The sequence below is a fragment of the Leptosomus discolor genome, chromosome 2 (assembly GCF_034619465.1).
Source record: "Leptosomus discolor isolate bLepDis1 chromosome 2, bLepDis1.hap2, whole genome shotgun sequence".
In the NCBI taxonomy this organism is placed as follows: domain Eukaryota; kingdom Metazoa; phylum Chordata; class Aves; order Leptosomiformes; family Leptosomidae; genus Leptosomus; species Leptosomus discolor.
Genome location: NC_141392.1, coordinates 1143084 through 1165224, shown reverse-complemented (window position 1 = coordinate 1165224; position 22141 = coordinate 1143084). Strand labels below are relative to the sequence as shown.

Below are 22141 nucleotides of genomic sequence, written 5' to 3'. Positions count from 1 at the left end.
AAGCCAACAGCCCAGAGACAATCTTCCTCTACCACACTAGATTACACCTTGAAGCAAAATGTGTCTCTTCTGTGTGGCACTGAACTAGTCTCACTCTAAGAGATGTCACAGTCAAACATGAGGTACATCATAGCGCAAGTTTTCAATCAGCTTTTTAGGGCAATACAATCACATGTCTTAAAGGCTGGATGGCTCAATGTAAGCAATTGTTTTCAAAGCACAGAAATCCAGTCTTCACAATGGACTGGCAAGCAAGTTTAAAAAAAAAATAAGAAAAAGAAAAACTTTATATTTCCATTGTTTAGTTTTAATCTTTACCCCAAAAAATTACATTGACAGTATTCACAGAAGCATAAACCCAAAATGCTAGAAGACCAGAAGCATGCTTACCTCATGAAATAGCAGATTTTTAATCTTAATTCATTGCAGTTCTCCCCATTGGCATCTCTATATGTAGGCTAGTTAAAGAAAGCTTTGTGTGCCTTGATTCAGTAACGCTGTTTTTATCCACAGAAGACTCTGATGCTAGACCAGCCGAATAAAAAAACAGTATAAAACTTCTCTTCTAGAGACAACCACAGTATGCTCTGATATTTCATTCACTTTCACAGCATTTTAGAGGGCCCAGACCAGTTCCTGGCTGCCACTTTGTTTTCTACCCTAGCAAAAATGCCTCTATTAGACTATTCTGAATATTCTGCCGAACAGTTTCTTGTCAGCTCTGGCTAACCAGATACAATGATATTTCTGATTATTGATGCCTTTAAGAGGTACAAATGACATGTAGGTGATTAGGTACCACTGAAAGTTCATGCTAGTCCAAGGCTAGCTGGCCATTACATGTTTGAAAAGTTATCTTGGCCATGTATTTCCACTTATTCAAAGTTAATTCAAAGTATGCCTCAGCAAACTTGTACATATAGAAAAAGTCCACAACCAATAGCATAGACTTCCACCCTTTAGGCTGAAAAAAATCTCACCCCTAAACCTTGTTTGTCACTAACTGATTGACACATTTTTTCATGCAGTCACAGAAACAATCTGCTTTGGACGTTGTCATGTCAATTTGCAAGTCTTCCTGAAAGGATATGTGGACAGAAGTTTGCCAGCCAGCTCTGTGGAAGGCAGATACCACTGGTGCATTAAAAGAAAGGTTCTTGGCAAATGGCTGGAGCACCGATTTCCTTTGTCATCTGCAAAAGGGAAACAAGTGAGTTAAACCACATTATATATAAGCATATATATAACACATATATAAACAGAGAGGAACTTTTATTCTTCAAATGGAGTCAGGGAGAAAGGATCAAAAGTGGAAATGTTGGGTCATTATCTACCAAACAGGTAGGAAAGAAAACCAAAGAACACAAATGCTCCTTTAGTGATAACTACTGCTAGATTGTAGTGGTAGGTAAAAAAAAAAAAAAAAAAATCAGTGTAGATAACAGGCCATAGCTAGAAAAATGGGGTATGGCCAGCACTATGCTAAACATTATACAAAGAGACTGCCAGTAATCCAAAGAATAAATCCAAAATTAGTCCACCAAAAGGGTGGGGAGATGATTGATGTACAACTACTTCCAATGTTAGTTTCATTGCAGCTTTCTAGCTTTATGTTAACAACTAGATGGTTAAAAAAGGGATCTGCCTCAAGGAACTCCATCTCAAAGCAGCACCTCACGTCTGTGCCCAGGGTCCTGTCTCCAAGTGCTGTACAGACCCTTGCGCCTTTGCAGCGTGGCCACTGAAACTACAGAAAGAGTCACTCCCTGGCAGGCTGGCCGGCCACCAGTGTTCCTCAGCATCTGCAGTTTTCGGTTATTCTCTCTCTGTCACTCTTTTAAAAGACAGTAGATGACATGCATGCACGAAATGGGAACCACATGTGGATGACAGCTGTCCCGAGTGTGTACACAAGGAAGAGAGGCATGATTTCCAACAGACAAGTATATCAGCTCTGCTACCTCTCATTAGTATTTAGAACAACAGGTTTGATAGCGGTCTAGAAACATGGATATATGGGGATGCACTACACTCAGTAGCAAGATCTGCCCCTTAATTATTTAATCTCTCTCACCTTTAGACACTTGTTTCTCTCCATAAGGGAAAAAAAATTAATACCTCATTCCAGTCAAAGACTGTCCTGCATTTCCAGAGAATCTAAATGTAGCTTTGTGAGTTAAGGCCCTGTTTCAAAGCATTTAAACCCATCCATGAACTCATCTGACTGCAATGTGACATATATCATGATTAATGGTGTTAGGGATCAGGGTCTATTTCATCACTTCTTTCCCTCAGACCTGGTACATCACATTTTAATAAGAGTAAAAAGATTACATGAGCCTTAAGTCATATTATTGCCAAGTATTCCATGATGATTTGGAAAACCTTTCAAAAAAATGACTGGTCAGAAAGGCAGCTGTGTAACCACTCAAGACAAAGATCAACGCCAGAAATAACTCCTGGAATGACTGAACTGAACACTTCTCTTGGTGAAGGCCAGCATTTCAAAAGCCACTATACCCACCATTGTGCATTATCTGTATTAAGAAAATTTAATACAGTGTGCATATGATTAAACTGCTGGCCTGTGTGACTCTGGGCCAAAATGAAACACGGAAAATTTTACAGAACAGAAATGTTGTTTGCCAAGGGAAAGACTGGCTAAACCCGAGAACAGCAGGGGTTATATTATAAGATTAATTTCAAGAACAGCAAAGTAAAATATTGAAAAAGCGTACCAAACATTTCAATACAAGCATTCAAAAGCTCATCTAACGTTGCAGCCTTCCCAAGTGTGTTTGACCCCATTGTCCTTTAATCGTTGTCAAAAAATAAGAGACATTTTCACCAAGCAGAAGGATGCTTCTTCAGCTGCACAGCTTTTTCACTTTATTGTTGGTTGCATTCTTAGCTGGACTTCAAGGAAAATCTGAAGAAAGTAAAAGAAATCATAATTATATGACTATATGGAAGACTTATCAGGATGCAAGGTTTACAGTTCAACTCTTCTATAAACTGTTTTTTCCCCAACACGACACCGAGCATGTGAAAGACTGCTGTAAGCCCTCTCTACATTCTAGCTTGTGGTTTTAAGTGTTGTCCAATTGTTTGTCCACTAGCACAAAAAAAATCCATAGCTAGGGTCATAAAAAAGAAACCAGATGGTAAATGAGGGCATGCATGTACAATGACGCACATTTTGTTCAGCTCGTTTTATTTACACTTGATAAGTCACTTTTTGTTAATAACCCCGCTTTTATGTTTTTAAGCATAACCATTTTTTCCCTAAGGTTACCAGTTCATGGCAATGCTAATGGTCTTAATTGGCACAGATCACATACAATGTTTAATAAGGTTCATAGCAAACATTAAACTAGGAGGCAATTTTTCAAAGAATCTTAAGATTAGTCCCCACAGCTTTTTAAAATAAATCTTCCCACAGTAGCTGAACACTCCCAGAAAGCTGAACACACAGAGAGAAACTTCTAAATTGTACCATATATCTACTATGCATTTAACATCAAATACCCATTTACCTGAAAGATGCACAAAATACTGTTATAAGTTTTCAGAAATAATTATTCAGATTATATTTAAAGAAGAAAGCAGTATTTTATTGTCTATCTGTGCCTAAGCCCCACTACTGCCTCACCCCTAGCAAGTGTTTGAAATGTGACAAAAAATAACAAAGTACATCCAGCAACTTTTCTAGAAGAAAAAGCCAAGAGCAGAGTTAAAACCATCCCTGAAGCAAAACGATGAAGAATTTGGGAAGCTGCTTTTTAGAAGTTGTTGAATGTACACCACTTTCAATGCTGGCCACGCGAAGCACTAAGGAACCATGTCCCTGCCTTAATTCACCCCCAAATACAAAGTTTTTCAAACCTGCCATATCACAGACCACATACTGCAAACCCAGCCTTGATCGGACTGGCACCCTTCGTGCCTTTTACCAGCCCATGCTGACCTCTCCCAAACGCCACTGTTCCCATCGGCACAAAGTGCTCTGAGCTAGATCCCTGTGAGCTTCCACCCCTGCGGACGCCACTGCGGGGCAGCCACCCAAGGGACACCAGGCAGCGGCAGCTTTGCCAGCCTGCTGGGGCCACCTCAGTCAGCCAGCTCGCCCCTGTGGCATGGGCAGGGCCAATGTATCCTGACACAGCTCCCGCTTCCCAGCGAAAGGAGGGAACGCTGCTCATTCAGACTGGGTCCACATCACTGAACCGACCGTGCCCAGAGCAGCTCCCAGGTGCAGAGGCCAACCAGCAGAGCTTGGCCTGTATCTACACCAGCGAAGCCTCTCGACCTCCCAGAGCTGGCACGTGCTAACTCCCACCTGCACCTGAGATCCACCTAGGGCCCTCCAGCAGCACAAGGTACCCCAGCACGTGCACAAGCGTCCCACACCGGACAATCCTCTAGAGACCCAACTTCAGAGTCCTGCAGGGCCCAGGCTGCTTTACACGTGCAGCAGTGTTTTGCCTGGAAGACCTTCAAAACGTACTGTTCAGCCAAAGATACTATTATTTTTAGATGGGTGCCTACAGCCAGGTTCTTCCTGGTCCCATTCAAAAAAGCATTTAGACATGACACATTTTTCCCTGAAGCCCAGAGAAGGAGCCTGCAGGAAATAAGCACAGGGCACCAAGCTGTGACTTTCTACGAGTCCGTGCGCACACGATGCTGCAGCAGCCCAGCTCAGCCAAAACGTGAGCAGAGAGTTGCAAGCATCAGCCCTGCCCCGCCAGCGCCTTCCTCCCAGCTGGAAGAAAGCACTTTCCTCTGAGTTTGCTGGTGCAGAACCCCCTCTTGAAGGAACACACATCTGGTTTTCCAAGAATTGAGCAGAGCTCCTATTTGCAATGGATTGGGGCGGGGGGGGGGGAACTACTCCTCTCACACCAAAGCAAGCAGCCAGAACACTCACCTAAGAAAAAGGGGAAGGTGGGCACACAGTGGACTTTGGCTTTGAACCCACACTTGGCACTGTAACAGAAAGTATGCTAACAGTTAGGTCTGGGGCGAGGCTGGGCAGCCTCAACCCTTCCTGCTCAAGCTGTGCCACTGCACAAACCCCGAAGCTGTCTGAAGAGGACCAGAGAGAGACTACAGGGAGAGACGTGGCTCTCCACCCTGCTGGTCAGGCCACACATGAGCCAGGGTCACCCTGGGTTCAGCGTTTCTTCCCAAGACCGTGTATGTATTTAAAGGGAAAAAACCCAAAGTAGAGCATTTGCTTGGTCTGCTTACTTTAAGAGTTAGCCAGCAGCTGAGCAGTGTTTCTCAAGATCACAGCTTTGTACTTTGGCACCTAACTTTTGCTAGAAACCCACTTTGGGCACGTTTGTCCATTTTGACTATCCCCAAATCCTCCTCTAAGTGCTTATATTACTGGCTTGATTTTTCACAGAGTCAGTTATCTAGCTCTTCCAACTTCATCTGACCTAGCTGGTGTTTTCAGGAGGAGAAAAATAAAATAAATTTTACATTGTCTATTTCAAAATATTTTTTAGTCAGCTCTTTAAAAAATAGAATTGAGAAAAGCTATTGCATTTTCTGCCTACTCCTTGAAAACTGCTGAGCATGAAATGTAGGAGGTGCAGAGATTTCATCTGTCTTTTCAGGTCTTTTAGTACTACCACCCTCTGTAATATCTAGCATAGGAGAGTATCATTCCTATCTTCTTTTGGCAACAATGTTAAAGCAGCCATACAATAATCAACAATAATGCTCCATGTAAAGTCGCAGGATTTTTTTAAATTACACGACAACTACTTAACCAGTAGATATCCAGATCGTGATGGCACAGTACCATCCCCGTGAACAGCCCATCTGACCACTAAATGGTTTTATTCTCATAATGCTTCCAAAAGAAGAATAAAACACTTCCACTGGTGGAAGAACTGGCTGACAGGGGCTAAGCCACATATCCACAGCCGAGCCAAACCTGATATCACATCTCGTGACCGCAGACTCCAACAACCACAACCATTACATCATTATTTCTGTGATTAAGCACTGCTGTTCTACTAAAACAACAAACGTCTTATCTATACCATGCTGCGATGGTATCCAACCACACCAACACGGCTAGAGATGGATGAGTAAAATACAACTATAAATTTCATTTACATAAATTAAATAAATTATATTTTGATAGTCAATGGCTCGACGTGAGAAGCACAAAAAAATCATACATGTATAATACATGTATATAATTATATATACATGTATAATATATGTGTATATATATAAACACGTATAATATATGTATATAATACATATATATAATACATGTGAAGAATTAAAACCTTTGAAATAAGTGGTCACTATTAAAAAATTGCTTGCCAAAGGTGCAGTTGGACTTCCAAATAAAGATAACCTGGAGAATCTCTGCCCCCAGGTACTTCCTAAGGTAACTCTGAGACATCTCATTGCCATCTAGCTGTTCCAGAAGAATTCAGGAAAGCTGGATGAGAAAAAGGAGCCATTCTCCTTTCTTACTCAGGTCTCTTGAAGTGACAGACTCCACTACAAGTCTTGCTGGGAACCTGCCATATACTGGGAAGGGACTTCAGGACAATAGTCAGGACTGTGTGAAGGACGCTGGGAACATGATCAATACAAGCCTTGGTGTTCCCTCACATCCAACAGCTTTGTCTAAAGCACTCCATTTAGGTAACATACAACCACAATATTCCTACGAACCAAGTCATAGTATGAGGCTTGCCATGCTTTATTTCATGAAATATTACCATTATGGGCACTTCCTACCTAGATGGAAAGCAGAAACCTCTGCAGTGATGGGCCCAGAAGTTAGAAGTCCCTGATGGACTGAACTACAACAGTCCCTTCCATGTCTTGCTGTCACCCTGACCACCACATGCACACAGACAGTTACTTTGAGTAGATGGCTTTCCTTAACACTCTTCAGACAGTGTAACTGCATTTTGTGTTCAATATTTTCCAAGTCTTGAGATGGTGCTATTGTGGATTGTCTTGATAGATGTGTTTAAAACCAGTGTGTAGGCTGTGAGCTCCTGAGACAGATGTGATCAGATGCAATACATTAGTTTATAAAAGAAACAGGATACTCTGCCAGTAAACTTATGGTCTTATGCAAAAGCACCAAACAGTGTGAACAGAGTGGGCAGCACGCAGTCAAGCTTTAACTGTTGGCTACTGTCATTAGTAAACCCAGAAGATATCACTTTTACTGCTGGAGGCTACTAAGGGGAGGTCCACACCTACAAGTTACGGCAGTTTAACTAATATTAAAATGTCAGGCCCTGTGTGGGTGCTTCCACATGGATTTCTAGCAAGTTATATTGGTTACAGGTGCAAGCTAAACCAATAAGTCGAGTTTAAATAAGCTTAAATTTGACACACAGAGTAATATTTATTTAGCTAAATGAAATTTAAACAGCTTTTCAGCCAAGTCAAAGTAAATGTACATATAGCATTTTCCCCATTAATTAAAAGTGGGCTATTTTCCTTCTACTTAGGGACAACAAATAGAGCCACACGCAAACAGTTCAACTTTGACACCCCTATGGGTCTCAGTTTGTCCATAAACTTTCCAGAGGCCTGCACACAGGAGACTCATATTCTTTACAAGATTAGGACATTCTTGAGCATTTAAGTAAGCCAGACCTCCCCTCCTCACCCCCTCCTCCAAGCCTACACAATACAACACTGAACTTGCATTAAACGGCTTTCACCTGGCTGCTGGAGAGAGTGCTAAACGCAAGCAGCTGAACAGGGAAATAGGAGCAGCAGCAGCATGCAGAGAAAGAAGTGGAGAAGAAATTGAGAGCCTCATAAGAAGGTTTAAGGGTAACTTCCCTTGCTACACCTTTTTCCTTTATCCTGTCTTGCTCATGTCTGCCCTTCAGGGCAGAGTTCACCTGCTGCCCTGTAGGTGTAGTGGAGGCTCTCACAATGAGGCCCTTCCTTGTGACTAGTCTCCACACACACCCGTGTCCTTACTGTGAGCAGAACCCCAGCTGGGACACGTAACAGCCGCACCTTTGCCTACACAGGTGCAACTGAGACATCTGTGTGGGCGCAAGTCAACATAGGTCTTCGGTTGCCCAAGGCATGGTTCCTGAAGTTTTTCCTCTCCAAGCAGTCAAAGATTTCTTGTAGGTGGTCAGTACCAGTTTATTTATTACAGCACACACCAGTCCATTTCTAGAAAACTCTGAGCAAGTGACATATGTGGTCAGGTTTCTCCAGTGTCCGACACATGCCGAAGCTGTGCTAGCAGGAAAGGGCAGTGATGCTGGGCTGTCAGGCAGCCTAATGCCACCACTTCTGTCCCCATCCATGACCTCAACCATCACATGCAGCTGCTGCAGGATGGCACATCTGGCTCACACATTTGTCATGTGGAGTGAGGACACGGAACAAGGGAGACATTGTGGCACTGCTCCACAAATGCAAGACACAAGCCTTTCTGCGGGCAGGAGAGGAATGAAAATGAAATATGGGAGTCTTGGGCTTGTCCGATGTGACTCACCAGTACTCATTCACCTTTGGTACATACCTTCAGACCGTAGTTACCCAACAAACCACAGTAACTGTCTGCACTATTACTTTGATTCACTCTTTTGCTGGATCAAAGAGGAACTGCAAAAGACACTAAACAGTGGGGTGTCTACGTCTGAAAAGAGGAGAAGACAGGGCAATGGTAAAGTGTACACTGCTGGTGGATGGCTAAAGCCAAACCTCAGGTTAACACCAGACACTGCACAGGGGATATCAGTGATGCCACAGCTCTACAGACTCCCCAGAATAAAGTTTCACCTATGCCCCAAACCACTGTAATCTCTGCAAAAAATAATTGCCAATTAACATAAATATTTAACTACTGATTTGAGTATTGGGATAAAAAGAAGACAAACATTAAAAGACCTTTCCTCCCACTGTCCAAGCTCAGTTTCACTCCAGACACCTCTCCTTCCCCCTTGTTCTTGCTGCAGGTTGCACCCCGGCCCTTTGGTGTGGCAACAAGCAGTGCAGGAGGTCAGGGTCAGTACACAGCACTTTCTCGCTGTTGCTCCTTCCTTGTCACTCTTGTCCTGTGCTCCAGCATGGGTCCTACGGGCTACAGTCCCTTCAGGGAAGTACCTGCTCCACCACAGAGCACCTCCTCCTCCTCTGACTTATTACTCTCTCTGTCCTGCCCTCCTCCTCTCCATTCCCTTGTTCTCTCAGCAGTCCCTCCCCCTCGGCGTTTTCTGCCTTTTCTTAAATACGCTTTCACAGAGCTGCCACCAACTCGGCCGACGGGCTCCGTGGTGGCCTGCGATGGCTCGCTTGCAACGACAGCTGGGAGAGGCCGTGTCCGACACGGGGCAGCCTCCGGCCTCCTCCTCCCGAGGCTCCTCCCTGCTGCCAAAGCCTTGCCCTTTATATCCGATATAGCCTCTAGGGCACAAGCATTTATTGCCTTAGCACAAAAGTGTGCAAGGTACAAATTTCCAAAATGTATTTCATTATGCTCAAACTTGAGAGAAGAGTCCACTGAGCTAAATACTTACTTTCAGGTCATCACAGGTCATCCAATTAACATAGAAGGTACTGTAAATTATTTCGGGGCCTAGACATCTACTCTTCTATAGGAACAGAGATTAAACAAATAGAACTCTCGTAAGAAACCAAGTGGATATACAGATCCACTCACATGCACCATCAAACTATTAGCTCAGAGCCACATAATGCCTTGTAGAAGTTCATAAATTAGCATGCGGGGTACAATACATGCTGACCTAACATAAAAGAGAAGCTTACAGAAATCATGAGGAATGCTAATGGACAGTCACACGACCAAATACTTTCAGCAATCAGAAAGTCACTTGATTAAGGTTTGAGCTGCTTAGACAGCATTTTGTTCAGCATTCTTATCTCTTTCTGTGAAATATAACCAAGACGATTTTGGAGACAACAGAAAAAAACCCAGGTTTTCTCACTTATAAGCCTGCCTAAAATAATGGATAACTTGATAACTGGATTTGTAAAAACAACAAAAGTTTCATTCTCACTTGCAATTCTAGCATTTTACGGAACTGGTTATCTACCATACTTCAGCTTTGTCCCACCCACTTCTATATTTGTTTCCTCAAATTACCGTGTTGGCATTTGCCTCTATAAATGTAACTCCAGCTAATAATGGCTGTAAAATCTGAACATACATCCCTGAGTTATTCCATGTACTATGACGATATCTAACTTCCACTTTCCATGGGTCACTAGTACAACTTCCCAGAATGCCCCAGGCTAAAAGGAAGAGCTAAAGGAAGACTTTAGTTTGTCTTCAAAAAGAGGGAAAGCTTTCAGCCACACTTCTCAGTAGATTTGTCACAAAAATTGTTTTGCTATTCCCAGTAAAGCAAAAATAAAATTACAAATATCAGACATTTGATTAACGTGTATGACGCCACGGGACGCAGCTCTTCTGAGAATCTTTGCTCTTCAGATACTTTAGAGATCTCCAACACCAAAGTACAACCCATTGGGAGAGGATAGCTAACAGCAATAAGAGTTCACATACTCTAACTCAATCTTTTTTCAGAAATAAAATCAATACTCTGTCAATATCTCTCACAAATTAGCCTACTGCCTGTAAGGCTTCAGAGAAACTCTTGGCAATTACTTTTGCTATTCACAGACTTGCGTACAGCTCCTTACAGTCCTTCATAAATAAGTCTGCTTTGTTAACCTGGTCACAAAAGTCAAGTCAGGGGAAAAAACCTTCTTATCAGCATATATTCTTGGCGGGTTACGCTGTTACATGAGACTGGACGGGCCCAAGAAAAAACATTTTTTTAGTTATTTTAAAAAACATATGGGGAAATAATCAACCCTTCAGTTCTGAAAGACAAAGACACAGTATATTTATTATCATATATCTGTTACAAAATAATATTTTATTATTATTTACCTTTGCCAGCTATATTCTCTTAAAGCCAAGTTAGAAAAATCACATTTATTAATTAGATTACTGAGAAATCCTAGGCCCTATTTACCTAGACCTTCTGATGTGTTCAGCTTGGAGATCTACATTTTCTCCCACAAAACTTATTTTGTCCTATTTTTAACTAAGCCAGAATTCTTCCATAGTAGCATAGTCCCTGGGTAGTGTCTTTTTTGAAGCTGTGAAATCTTCTAAGAGTTATGACAGTTTTAAGAGTGTGCAGTGCTTTCAGTTTCACACCACTTTTCAATCAATTTTATTGCAAAGAGGAACAATAAGAGCCTCTAACTTGTATTAAAATTCAGGAAGTTTCCTATCAAAGTTTGTGTCTGATAAACCCATGCCTTCCAAATAAATTTTCCCTTGGAAGAAGCTTTTTCACTCCATATAATTCTGTATTTTACAGTTATTTCCCACTGTAGACTAACTTCTCATGGCACAACACTTTCTAGGCCCACACTGGCAGACAGCCACATTGTAAACATCTGTGCCACACATTGCAATGATGCCACAGGAATCAGAGACACGTGTGGAGCTTCTCAAGCATGTCAAGCTCTACAGGCTTGCGCTGGTCACCCAAACAGCAGAGATTATTGCTAAGCGTCCCAAAAAGCAAGCTGTTAAAACATATCCCCCTTCCCTTTTCCAGCCCTGCAGCTATGTTGTATCAAGAGAAGACAAAATGATTACCTGCAGTCACGACACCAGTGAAGAGAGAATTCAACACCTCCTGCCTACCTGCTATCGTCTCCAGCACTGACAACCATATCCAATTTCTCACTTTCTGGTTTCCTGCGTTCCCCAAGCTGAAGAACAACTGCAGTTACTTGACATCTAACAAAAGCAAGGGTACCACCTTGTGAAGAAGGGAGGTTAAGTGCATGTTTACTTTTTCTTCTTCAGCCCTGCTATCCCATACGTTACCTCACCACTCTCCCCATGAATTCACAACCTATCCCTATCCTGGTGTGAGAAGTGGCCTCCCCATGTAGTGAGAGCAGTTTTGTTGCTGACCTTTCCTCCTGTGACTACAATCAAAACATAGGTTGACTTCACAAATATCCCGACCACACATTTACAGCCTGGGAAGTACTTATCAGTGCAGTAAACTGAAGGCAGCAACTGGCAAAACAATAAAGGCAGGAAGAGGCTTTCAGAGACTTAAGTAATGGGAAGCTGGATGTCTGAGATGGAGCTAGGCAGAGTTAAAAGGACAGAGAGGCAGGACAGAACTTTGGCTTCTTTGGCTCATTGGGCTGTTACAGTGCATTTCTAATGGAATCATCCTTCCTTTTCCCTTTGATGAAAATGGTTCACATGTAACTGCTATTTCCCCACAGATATGTTAATAGGTCCCAGACAAGGAGAGAGACTGGACCAGTTGCTAATAGCCAGTAACCCTTTTCACTCCCTGATGGCCGCTTCCCATTCATCTGAGAGCGGTCACACTTTAAAGAGAGAATGCAAATTAAACTGGTGTGCTAGAAAACACTGACAGACACATGGGAGCAGACAGACCTGCTGTGTGATCCTAGGCACTCATGCAAATTGCTGTCTACTGCACACTCACATGAATCAGGGACGACGCTGTGTGCAGTGCTACGCTATGGGTTTGCATCTGCAGAAGTCACCCATGACTCACAACGCACAGGCAAGCGGGCAAGCAAAAAAGCTGGCAGAGTAAAAACACAGCCTGGAGGTCAGGAGAGATCCAGCATCTTCCTTTGGGAAATTCTGTCAGCAGATGCTGGACATCAAAAGGCACAAGCAGTTCCTTAAATTTAGTTATTTTCTATGAGTTTCCCTTGGGAAGATGGGTGAAACAATGTCAGCTTCAGTTTCTTAATGATGCAAAGGGACTATTTTAAACACAGGCATACAGTGTTTCTTAAGCCAGTTCAGAAGTTTTTAAAATAGTGAGCCTCCAACAGAGAAGAGCAGGGAAGAGATTATTTGTTCTTTCTAGCGTGTCTGACTAGATTTTGCACTTTTTTTTAGAGGCAACAAAGCAAGCGTCTGTCAGCTGATTAAACTTTTGTTTCCTCACTAAGCAGTCTGTTAAGAAACACACGTTAGTTAGTGCAACTGTATGAAGACACGCAGCAAACCTCTAAAACTGTTTACGACACAAAAAGTCTACTGAGTACAGGCTACGAGAAAGGCATCACCACAGTTCCAAGCTTTCGGAACACAGTGAGCTTTATTACTAACCACATTCCTTCCTAACAATAAGACAATTTGCAGCCAGTTTTTTTAAAAAGAGAGTAATGGCAACACAGACATTTCTCATCAAAAGACTTGAAACATAAACACAAGCTCATCTGAAGAAGGTGCTATATATATATATATATATATAAATACACAGAACAGCAAGCCAATTAGAAAAAGGGGAAGAGGCAGTGTAAAAAAAAAAAATCTATCTCAAAGAAAGGAAAAGGAAAAGCAACTTACAGCTCCTGCCCGAAGTAGTAATATATTAAACAAGTAACTTTGATCTTTAGTTTGCTAATATTATTTTGGTAGTTAAATGTTTATTGTATGAAAGAACATTTAACACAGGATTGCAGCTATACAAATATCCCACTTCCACAACCATAGAACCAATTGCTACAACAGGACTTCAGATACAAATCTTACCAAAATCCATTGGTTAAATTTGCAATGCTCATTTAGATACAACACTGTAATTCTCTAAAGCTCATGTATTTGCAGTGCAACCTGTATTTTCTGCCTAAAAGCGCAAGATCGGTAGAAAATCCCAAAACGCATACTTTGTAGAGATGCTATGCCAAAGAGACACTGTTATTTGTAAAGCAACACGAGCAGTTGCTGTAGCTGTAACAGCTGAGAATCCCACACTCCACCAAGTATCTTTTTGGCCGGGTGGATTAAACTCCTTCAGCTAACTGGCAGTGTAACGCCTCTGCAGTGGCTGGTTCAGGCCGTCCCAGATACCTGTTGCCCTCACAAGTAACTTGGAAGACAACAAATTAATCCAAGCCTGTTTGCTTGGTACTCATAGAGGAAACTCGTAACTACTTACTCTTTAGCGTGTATTTATCAAATTTAAGGAGCTTATCAAAATTTCTTGAAGGGTCTGCTTAACTCCAATAATGATTTAAAAAAAAGAGTAATAATCCTGTGGCTATGTGGTAAAGCTAATATGAAGTGAAAAAAGTGGTCAAGTAATGGGAGGAAATTAAAGGGCAGGAGGTGTTAGGAAGATCTTGGTTTAGAAGCTGAGATAGAAGCTTAGGGACTTGTTTTCCCTCTCACAGCATTCAGCATCAAAAGACTGACTACTCTTGCAGGCAGGTTTTCAAAACAGCTCATTCCTTTTCAAGCATAACTACAGGAACGAATTATATTTCTATAAGCACTAGTATACGAGATAACCACGCCCAAGTCACAGCTTACACCAATTTACAAATCAGCATAGTTAAATCAGGGCCAGAATTCGAAACAGAACAGATTTTGAACACAGACATGAAGCAAATTGCAAAAGAACCTTTACTTACGATACTTTAATCTGAAAACCATCTCTCCTATTTTGGTTCTGCAATGTGAGCCGAGAACTAGATCCAAAAAAAGGATTAGGCGCGCAAATCCTGGCTCCCTTTCACTTCCAGGGCCTGACTCCAGGGGTGTGATTCTCAGCCTAGTCTCTCACTTCTCACCTCCTCACCCCAGAAGGTGACTGCTTAGAGCTTTTAACTTCCTTCTGCATTTTCAGTATTAAAGTCCCCAAATGTTCAACAGTGGGCTTCAAGAAGCCTATCAGAGTCAGCAACACCAAGAAGCTCCCTGTTTAGGTCAGTCCTAAAGCCTTTTGGGATCTGTGTAACAGAGACTCCTCTGCTGAGCCTATGTTAAGCCTCCTCTGGTCACACCTAGCACATCACTTCCACACTAGATAGGTGCAGCCATGATGCCCAAGCTCTTGATCCAAAACCTCTGAACACTCCTTAAAGCTGTGAGAGATACAGGATCAATTCTTCCCAGTAGTGGAAGGATTGTAAATCTCCCACTGTCTTGGCTAAGTATACAGAGTAGATTTACCAGCCCCAGAACATCAGCAAAATTCCACTATTAAATGAAATAACGAAGCTTCTTTGGCCTGCAGGGAGAAAGCAAGTGAGAGCATGACTGTATAATTTAAAGGGAAGAGTGCTCACTCAAGAAGTGGGGAAAAAAAGAGAGAATTCTAGTTCCTGCTCCAATGCCTACTTAAGATAAAAATATACAGACAGTCATTAGGGCAGGGCCTGGAAACCAAGAGTTTTAGGAAGGGTGGCAGCTGTTCCAGGAAGTACGTGTTCATGAATTCGGTAAGGCAGAGCATGAATAAGCAAGTTAAAGTAGGCAAGACATCTTTAGCAGAGGAGATTATTATTAGTCTGTTAAGGAAGCTATTTCATGAACAGTGTGATAAGGCTGGAATGTCATGGCTATTCTGATTCAGATGACAAAAATCACTATATATCCAGACAGTAAGTTGACTCAAGCCCTAGTTCAGCAAAGATTTTCTGATGTCATTTGTCCCACTGGTTATCAATTATATATTTGCACAAACTGTTTTTTTTTTTACTTCCCCCTAGCAACACCAGAAATTTCCAAACAAGCTCTGGGTTCAAACACTGGGGCACCATGAAACAAAGAGAACTTAGCAATACATGCCATATGGACCAGCACCAATATTATGGATTGGGTGGACCTAAGTGAATTACAGGTTATTATACAATGCTATTTCCGATCAAGGAAATTCAATTTGGTGAGACCAGAGTTCAAGCTGGAGAAATACTACGTCTTTTCAAAGAATATGAAAAATAATACAGCATCATGACAAAGAATATACGAATCCTTGGGTCATGTGTCAAAGGCAGCCTCATCAACATGTTTAGCAAGCATGCAAATATACCTGATATGTCGCATTCAATCTATTTGACCATACCATGTACGACTTAACTTAAATACTAGCCTCTAAGACTGATTTCTACATTGAAAACTATCAACCTGTTTCAGGCATGGGGAGCAAAGCATACTTCAAAAGGAATGGAAAATCCTTGCTCATCTCGGAGATGCTGTTCCTGCACACACCTCCCGCACTCCAGACCCTCTTGCACAAGCCCACTGCTACTCTGCGTGGAACATCCGTTTCCACAGTAGGGGCTGAAAAGAGAGTCCGTTTTAACAGTAGCAGAAGGAGTTGTATATAGAAATGTACTGATATACATAACACGTCATATCAATATATATCTGCTACTGGTATATTAAGCTTGTTATGACTTTTGTGGTAGTCCGAAGCAGACATACTGCTGAACAATTAATATTAAATTTGTGTTAATTTAAGATGATACTTCTGTTTGCAGGAACTAAATATATAAAGTATCTGAACAAGAATAGCTCAGGTTTCACTAATTTTGCACAGATTATTATGCCTGGCAGGTTCTTGAGATGTTGAAGCCTTCTCCCCTTGCCAGAGAAACTCCAGATCATTAGTAAAGAGAATATCTATAAATCACAGGTGGGAGAGTACAGTGTAGAAGAGTCAAGCCATTTCACCTATTTGAATGTGGTCAGAGGACACTGCAGCAAGGGGAGCAGTTATTCAGAGAAGTGAGACAGCAGATGGCCACCAAAACAACCAGAGTAATTCTCAGGGGTAATCGTATTTTCTGCTGAGCTGTAAACATCAGTCGTGCGGGTATTTCCACACACCCACACTTTGATCCTGACCCCATACACACTCAGAGGTAAGCTGAACTTTCTGATGGGACCACTCATGAGTTTAGCTCAGCAACTACCCATGTGTTTGCAGGATGAGTCTTTGTATCGGAACAGGACTCACCAAGCCTGTTTTGTTGAAATTGCCAGTGCTTGTAGCCGATATTATTTTACCCTCATTACAAGAGAAAAAAATCTCCCCTATCCCAACACCTCTAATCTGGTGATCAGGTGTTTTTTAGGTATGTTATACCAATAAGCAAATCCATTAATGAAAAAGTACTACTGCATTGGCTATTCACATCAAACCGAAAAAACCACTGAGAAGAGCAACGAACAGCTAAAACCAGAAGACCTGACAATTTGTTAGAGCTTTTTTATTCAAACACTCAGCTATAAGACATTGCTATTCCTGACTTAAAAGAAAGGGCCAATGTGAAAACATATTTATCAAATTTGGTGGTGCAAAGTGATTATACCACAAACATGTTAACGGAAAACATTCTGAGCAAGTTGATTAGAGTACCTCTACAAATGTCCTGTGGCCAGGACAGCTTAGGAAAAAAAGAAAACCACACAAGTACCCCCTCAGTATTTTTAAAAGTAGTTTGGTCTTGGTATTCAGGGAGTGGCTCCTCTGTATAATGGCATTTTCAACTAGAGAGAGGGGCCGCCGAAACTGCGGTTACTCCTCAGCTAGGTATTTTGCCACAGAACAGAAATAAGCCCATTCAGGGAACTGTAAGGCTGCCTTGATCATTTCCTCAGAGTAAAGGCAAAGGATTAACAGGAACTTCCAAGGCTGTCAGTGATAGGAGTATACACTGAGCTTCTGCAGATGGACAGCAATGGTCATGCTGTTACTGAATCTCCTCTACCATGCAATAAAAAAAATTCCAGGATGAACAATTTCCGTTAGGTATTGGACTTTTTGGAGATGCATCAATGGGAAATAACAAGGGCTGAGCACTTCCCCAAACAAAGCATGCTGAAATTTAATTCATGGACTTCATGCTATGTAGCCCTTCCTTGACTTGCATGAACCTAACGGGGGGTATATTCCAAAAGCTGAGCACATGTTTTTCTGAGATCAGGATATTATAAAATAATATAATAATGGTATAGATGTGTCTTCTGCTCACAAGCAGTGGTGTTCCACGACTGGTGCTGGAGTAACATATGTTGCAGTTGGAATCATCAGAAAAGCCATAAAGTGAGGGGAGCCTGAAGACTGCAACAGTTTTGTTTCTGAGAGTACACCGTCCGTGTTGAACAGTAAGTATCCCTACCAAAATGGGGTGGTGATAACGATAGAAACAACTGCACCCTTGAGAATCTTGTAATCTTGATCAAGTTTTCTTCATTTTGTGGACAGAGGATTTAAAAGTCTAGGCATGAGTCTTGAATTTCATTCAAAATCAGGTACAGTAATGACAGCTGGAAGCTGTAACTAAAGCAGAGTTGTTTACCTTAAATTTTGCAGATCCAAGTGATTAATTATTCTCCTTTATTGTAAATGACCTTAACAATTAACAGTATAGAGGCACAAATCTGAGCTCTCCCACCACATTTCTTTAAGACAATTCAGTGACTGCTGTGACAATGTGTTTTCAGACATTATTGCCTGAAGGCGAGCGCCGTAGTGCAGTTATCTAATGTTTACTATGCAATTGCTAGTTCCCTTTTAGACAACACTTAATTCTCACGGATGCCTGAGAATAAAAGCTGTTGCACAAGAGGCACATATAGCTGGCTTATAATCCATCTGATGCAGGACCATATGACTTCACATCAGTCTTCTGCACCAACCCTGGCACAGCAGTTGTGCTAGAGATAGGGAAGAAAAAGGTACAGCAGCAACAGTCAGCTCCTACCCCTCTTCTGGGGGATTTGGGGTTTAGCTTAAGTAGAAAGCACGGCCCTTCAACAGTCCTTCTCATCTGACTGGGCAGTTTGCTTAACAGAGACTATTCATCACAAACATAAAATACAATATCTGGTAATAAGCACACCATGGCATAGTCTTATCCAAAATGAAGAATTCCTACAATTCTGAAGAAAAATAAAGTTTTTCTGGGATCAGAATAAAAAAAGCGAGCGCAGACCTGTTACTCTCCCTGTGCCCCATGGGATGGAGACCTGGACAGGCCTGAGGGGCCCCATTTCAGCCAAGGTCCCCAGGGGACCAGAGGCTCCTGAGCCCAAAGCCAGGCACCCTGGAGCCCCGCAGGCCTGCTGTGCTCAGGCGGCGGGTGCAGCCTAACCGCAGCCTGGTAGCACCGGAGCTCTTGGTTCAAAGGCAGGCTGCCCTCGGAGACGCGAGCAGGCAGGAAGCCAGGCAGACTTCTGGTTTTGTGAACAATTGAAACGGATTGACATTTTCCTATACAATTTCCAGCTAACCAGCAAAGCCATAAACTATGGTTTAAAAGAAAAAAGCCTTAAGAGAGAAATAAATAAAGTTTCTCTTTCTTAGGTGAAAAATCTTTGAATAAGAATTATTCTCCTCAGCTTTAAAGGAGGGACCACATGATCCACTAAACCTGCCAGTGTTTACACTTGGTCCAGTTCTGAAATTCAGGCTTTTTGACTTGACACACACCTTCCTCAACAGGACCCCCACTGGTCTCTACCTCCGCCCCTCTTCAACCTTCCCCAAAGCACCTGGCATCCCTCGGTCTCATCACGCATCAAGCTCCACCACCCATTCATTTGTTCCCATTCCTCCTAAGTCTTCCTCCAAAAAACCTAATTCAGCTTTACATAAATAATTGATCAAAAGTTCCTTTATATATCTGATACTCCAATTCTTGTGTTTTAAAGCAAAACTTCAGAACATAACAGTCAAAAATTATCAGGTGAAGAAATCAATCATTCATGAAGCAAAAACATCAAAAATGCAAGTAGCCTAAAATAAATTGAATCAAAAACCTGGAGATATTTAGGAGACTCGCTTTCTATTTTTAGGAAGGATTTTTTCAATCTTCACAACCTAATTATGCATTATTATCCAGAATGACTCAATTATATCTTAATCGGTGCATCTTCACTGTCTTCTGTATTTCTCTGCTTCTACCTTTTTCTTTCCAAAAAATCTCTGCATTCACTCCCAAAAAGTAACCAGTTAAAAGCAACTTTCTTCAGATTAATCACGCTATTTTGAGGGGGCACCTCTGTCAATTCCTTACATGAGTACTTTTAAGGCAAATACTGAAATTGCTCTACACTCAAGTTGCACCATTACCTATTGACTAGCTCTACAGAGAAAGCAAAATACGTTCATCATAAACAACCTCTGCACTCCATCATCTGAGCAAATAAACACCTTTTTCCCTCCCCAGCTAGCATGAGGACAAAACACCGTACCTGTCTTGTTCCCGCAAGAGCAAAACCAACGGTATTGTTAATCGCTGGTCAGAAAAATATAGGCATTCTGAGCATGAATGACTGCTTATCAATGAAGTGACAAAAATACGCCTCACCCTTAAGTGTTTTTACGAAAGGTCTAGGATGAAAATAGGAAAGCAGTGGCAGTTTAGAAAAAAACCCAAACAAAACAAGAACAGGGAAAATCACTTACTGTACTTGGTTCTGCAGAGGTATTCAACACAAACATCACCCTTCCTTGTCCAGCTGCCAAGTGCTAAAGCATGAAATGAGCAGCTGTTTCCTTCAAGCTGGGGCTGTGTGTCTTAACTAGTCACATGCCGCTCCTGATAAATCTCAGTGCCGTGCCAGGAGGTCAGAATCTGAAGATCATTATTCCCCTTATTAGAAAATCCTTTTCATAACAGCAGCCTTTGCTAAAGCATTTGACTGGAACGTGGCACTATGTGCTCCATAACTTTTTTTTTTTTTTTTAATGACTAACACCAAACAGTAGATAAGCCTTAATCGACAGTAGGGGCAGCACAAATGGAAAGTTAAACACATCCCTACTGATTGCTTCAGGTTTGTTTCTGACTTTACAATTTGCTGTGTTTAAATTCAGGAATTCAGACCATGAAAACCAGGACAATTTAAAGCGCTGTAGCATTCATAGCATCTTTAAGACCAAACCACTCCACAGATCATGCAAAAATACGCGAACAACCCCATTTTTGGGGATTAGTTGTACTTAAAGGGCAACATCACTCCCTTTCATGTTTGGATAATAGAGTGATAGCAATACTGGAGGTCACTTTAACTTTGATAGCTAGCATTTTTACATCATGGATTATGAGGCTGCACTGTGTCAGGCATTGTCTAGTCAGACTGCGATAGCCCTTTTGAGGTGGGGACTATCAGTCTAAACAGAGAGAGCAAAATAGGAAACAAAAGCGTCCTTATCCTCATGTTCCCAGATGTAGGACAAATGAAGGACAAACACTGAAGTCAAGAAGTGATCACATTCTGATGGATTTTTCCAGGATGATAGGTAGCCATACGTTACTGAAATTCAACCGAGGCTCTGCGGCTAATTCCCTTTATCTTGGTCACGTATGTAAAGATACTTAGGTATTTCAGGACAAAGGCATACCGCCAATGGAATTTTCAGGGTGAGATGCAAACCACCATTTTCTGAAATGCTTAATTGCCATTCCAGTTATAGGATATACTGTGCTGAAACTCTGGCGGTACTGTAAACTGAAAATACTGACAGGACACAGGCCATTGCCATACCTCAGTTTGGGATGTGGTAATGGCATTTTACTGTTTGGCAAGCAATAAAGATCTTGCAGGACTGCAGTCTCATTGGATTATAAAGGGCATTATAGGGCATTTTTCTGAAATACAACCTGCACTCATAGTACTGCCGCTGAGATTTGAACAAGTTCAAGGAATTGCTCAAATGAGACAGCTGCCTGTTGTTAAAATTATTCGATTATAACAATATATCTAGCCGGCATGTTTGTCAGAAAGGGATGAAGCCTGCAGATGACTGAAGATGAGGGCTGCAGCAAACAAGGGTAACTCAGGTTGCTGCCTTTGACCTTACCCAGCTCTTCGTATTATATAAACTCACCCACGGTTACGAAACCACGCAGCCATCAGCACTGCCAGCACAGCCGGGAGCAGGGCCTTGGGCCTCGGGCTAATCCCCCGTGCCTCTGTGGGTCTCTCGTTTTCTGGGAATCGCTGGGTTTCCTTGACAGGTTTTCATGGAAAAAAACCCCTCCCGCTTTACACAGAGCCTCACAGCCCAGCCGGACGGTATGCCCAGCCCGCTGGAGGACCTCGTGGGCGGTCTGGGAGGTGAAGGCCCCAGTGAGGGGCCAGCATCCCGAACCCCCGACCTCTCCACGGTGACGCGGCGGGGTTTGCTGCCTCGTCTGCCTCGGCGCCCACGCCCTGCTAACCTCCGTGAACAACAAACAAGCGAGAAGGAAGCACCGGCTGAAAGGCGCTCCGGTTCCCGGCCGGGGAGGCTCGCCCCCGGCTTCCCCCGGAGGACGA

At 42.3% G+C, this 22141-nt stretch overlaps 1 protein-coding gene across 1 annotated transcript in view; it reads right to left on the bottom strand.

Annotated features, from left to right (window-relative positions):
• RASGRP3 (RAS guanyl releasing protein 3) overlaps positions 1-2808 on the bottom strand; it is a 30431-nt gene extending 27623 nt beyond the window's left edge. The window contains exons 1-3 of the mRNA XM_086461855.1: positions 2739-2808; positions 1091-1193; positions 391-453 (exon numbers count right to left, since the gene is read on the bottom strand). Coding sequence (XP_086317981.1) covers positions 391-453; positions 1091-1193; positions 2739-2808 — 236 coding nt within the window. The remainder of the gene's footprint in view (positions 1-390; positions 454-1090; positions 1194-2738) is intronic.
• Positions 2809-22141: the final 19333 nt, after the last annotated feature.